Source organism: Centruroides vittatus, unplaced genomic scaffold (genome assembly GCF_030686945.1).
Source record: "Centruroides vittatus isolate TY-2023 unplaced genomic scaffold, ASM3068694v2 contig_388, whole genome shotgun sequence".
In the NCBI taxonomy this organism is placed as follows: Eukaryota; Metazoa; Arthropoda; class Arachnida; order Scorpiones; family Buthidae; genus Centruroides; species Centruroides vittatus.
This window is the reverse complement of record NW_027122204.1, coordinates 1,687,367-1,689,032: the sequence shown is the minus strand read 5'-3', so window position 1 is coordinate 1,689,032 and position 1,666 is coordinate 1,687,367. Positions and strand designations below refer to the sequence as shown.

General features: G+C 31.9%; 1 protein-coding gene across 1 annotated transcript; it reads left to right on the top strand.

Moving 5' to 3' along the window:
* Positions 1-206: 206 nt before the first annotated feature.
* On the top strand, positions 207-1,376 carry LOC136975800 (glutathione S-transferase 1-like). The gene is made up of 5 exons (XM_067270928.1): positions 207-410; positions 478-536; positions 605-746; positions 808-972; positions 1,047-1,376. Exons 1-5 carry the CDS (start codon positions 270-272, stop codon positions 1,191-1,193), a joined length of 654 nt encoding a protein of 217 aa, XP_067127029.1. The 5' UTR covers positions 207-269; the 3' UTR covers positions 1,194-1,376.
* Positions 1,377-1,666: the final 290 nt, after the last annotated feature.

Genomic DNA, 1,666 nt, shown 5'->3' with positions numbered 1-1,666 from the left:
AAAAAAGAAGTGTATTAATCTGTAACGAAACTTAAAAGTCATTGTTTATCCACGTCATTTTAGATAAAACAGTATATTTCGGTTTATGAGTTAATCATTTATATCGACATCTCTGATATGTCTAGACGTGTATCTAAGAGATAATCTTTCATTAGATAGGTCGGTCAAATGTAAATGCGTAACATAAAAAGTTCTTCTATAAAAGCTCCAACAGCAGTTAGAATCCCATCAGCGTTCTTCTAGAAACAAGAACACGAACAATAGAAACAATGACCATCGATATCTACTATGCTCCAGTTAGTGGACCATGCCGCGCTGCCATGATGACAGCAAAGCACATTGGTTTGGAACTGAACGTTAAGAAGATTAACTTAATGGCAGGAGAGACCAGAAAACCTGAGTATCTTGCTGTAAGTTTTACTTTATTTAAGCTATTAAAATTAAGAAAAGTAGGCTTATGTATAATATTCTCTGCAGATGAATCCTCAACATTGCGTGCCAACCATTGATGACAATGGATTTATTTTATGGGAAAGGTGAGTTTCGTTTTTCGATGGTCTCCATTTGCATAATTAATGTCTAATATTAAAATTACGTTCGTTAGCCGAGCTGTTATGACATATTTTGTCAACAAATATGCTCCCGAAAGCGATTTATATCCCAAAGATCCTCAGAAAAGAGCTTTAGTGGATAAAATGCTCTATTTCGATATTGGTCTTTTATATAAAACCTTGGCTGAGACTTTGGTAAGTTACAGGCATATAAATTATAAATTATTTTCAGTTAATAATTTATGTACTTTTATAGTTTGGACCCCTTTTCCGCGGGGAAAAACTTAATCCCGATAAAGAAAAAGCATTCAGAGATGCTTTAACTCTGTACGATGGATATCTTCAGAAGACTCCTTACGCAGCTGGATCTCATATTACTCTGGCAGATCTGTCATTGTTAGCTTCACTCAGCTTTACAATAGTAAGTTTACCCTACAGTTAAAGAATTTTCTAAATAGGAAAACATTTTTTGAAATGTTTATTTTGCTGTTTCAGCTGGCAGATTACGACATTAGCGATTTCCCACACGTAAAAGCCTGGTATGAAAAAGTAAAAGATGAACTCCCTTACTACAAAGAAGTTAATGAAGAACCCATGAATGCATTCAAGGCTATTTTGGAACAGAAACGGGCTAAAAAATAAATATTTCAACCTGTGTTTTAAATGATTTTTTGATATTGGTCTGTGGTTTTGTGGTAAATGTGTTTTGAATAATTTTTGATGTATTTTTGTAAAATTGTAAAAAAAAACACACACATTGAGTCTGTTAATTTTAAATTAATTTGTTATTTTTAATGATACAAATAAAGTAATTTGCAGCATAAATTGTTTATTTTGTGATTTCTTTTTTAAAATTTTACTTTCCTACCGTATTTTTTATTGTACAGTCAAACCTCTGAACAACGGGAACATAAACTTTGGAGGTTATTTGGGTTATTATTTTGGATATTATTTACAAGGTGTTTAAATAATAGTGGGACAAATCAAAATAGGATAATTATGCATCGAAGAATAGGCTCAAAAAGCAGATAAACATTTTTTAAATTTAAATAATTCAGGCACAATATAAAAACTTATGATATCATCTCCATATGAAGCCAATACGTGACTGCCGG

What these genes read in the sequence shown, in the direction of transcription:
- LOC136975800 (XM_067270928.1), top strand. Translation starts at nt 270, where the DNA reads ATGACCATCGATATCTACTATGCTCCAGTTAGTGGACCATGCCGCGCT. An exon ending in GAAAACCTGAGTATCTTGCT is followed by an intron (nt 411 to 477) that starts GTAAGTTTTACT and finishes TATTCTCTGCAG; the next exon opens with ATGAATCCTCAACATTGCGT. An exon ending in GGATTTATTTTATGGGAAAG is followed by an intron (nt 537 to 604) that starts GTGAGTTTCGTT and finishes TACGTTCGTTAG; the next exon opens with CCGAGCTGTTATGACATATT.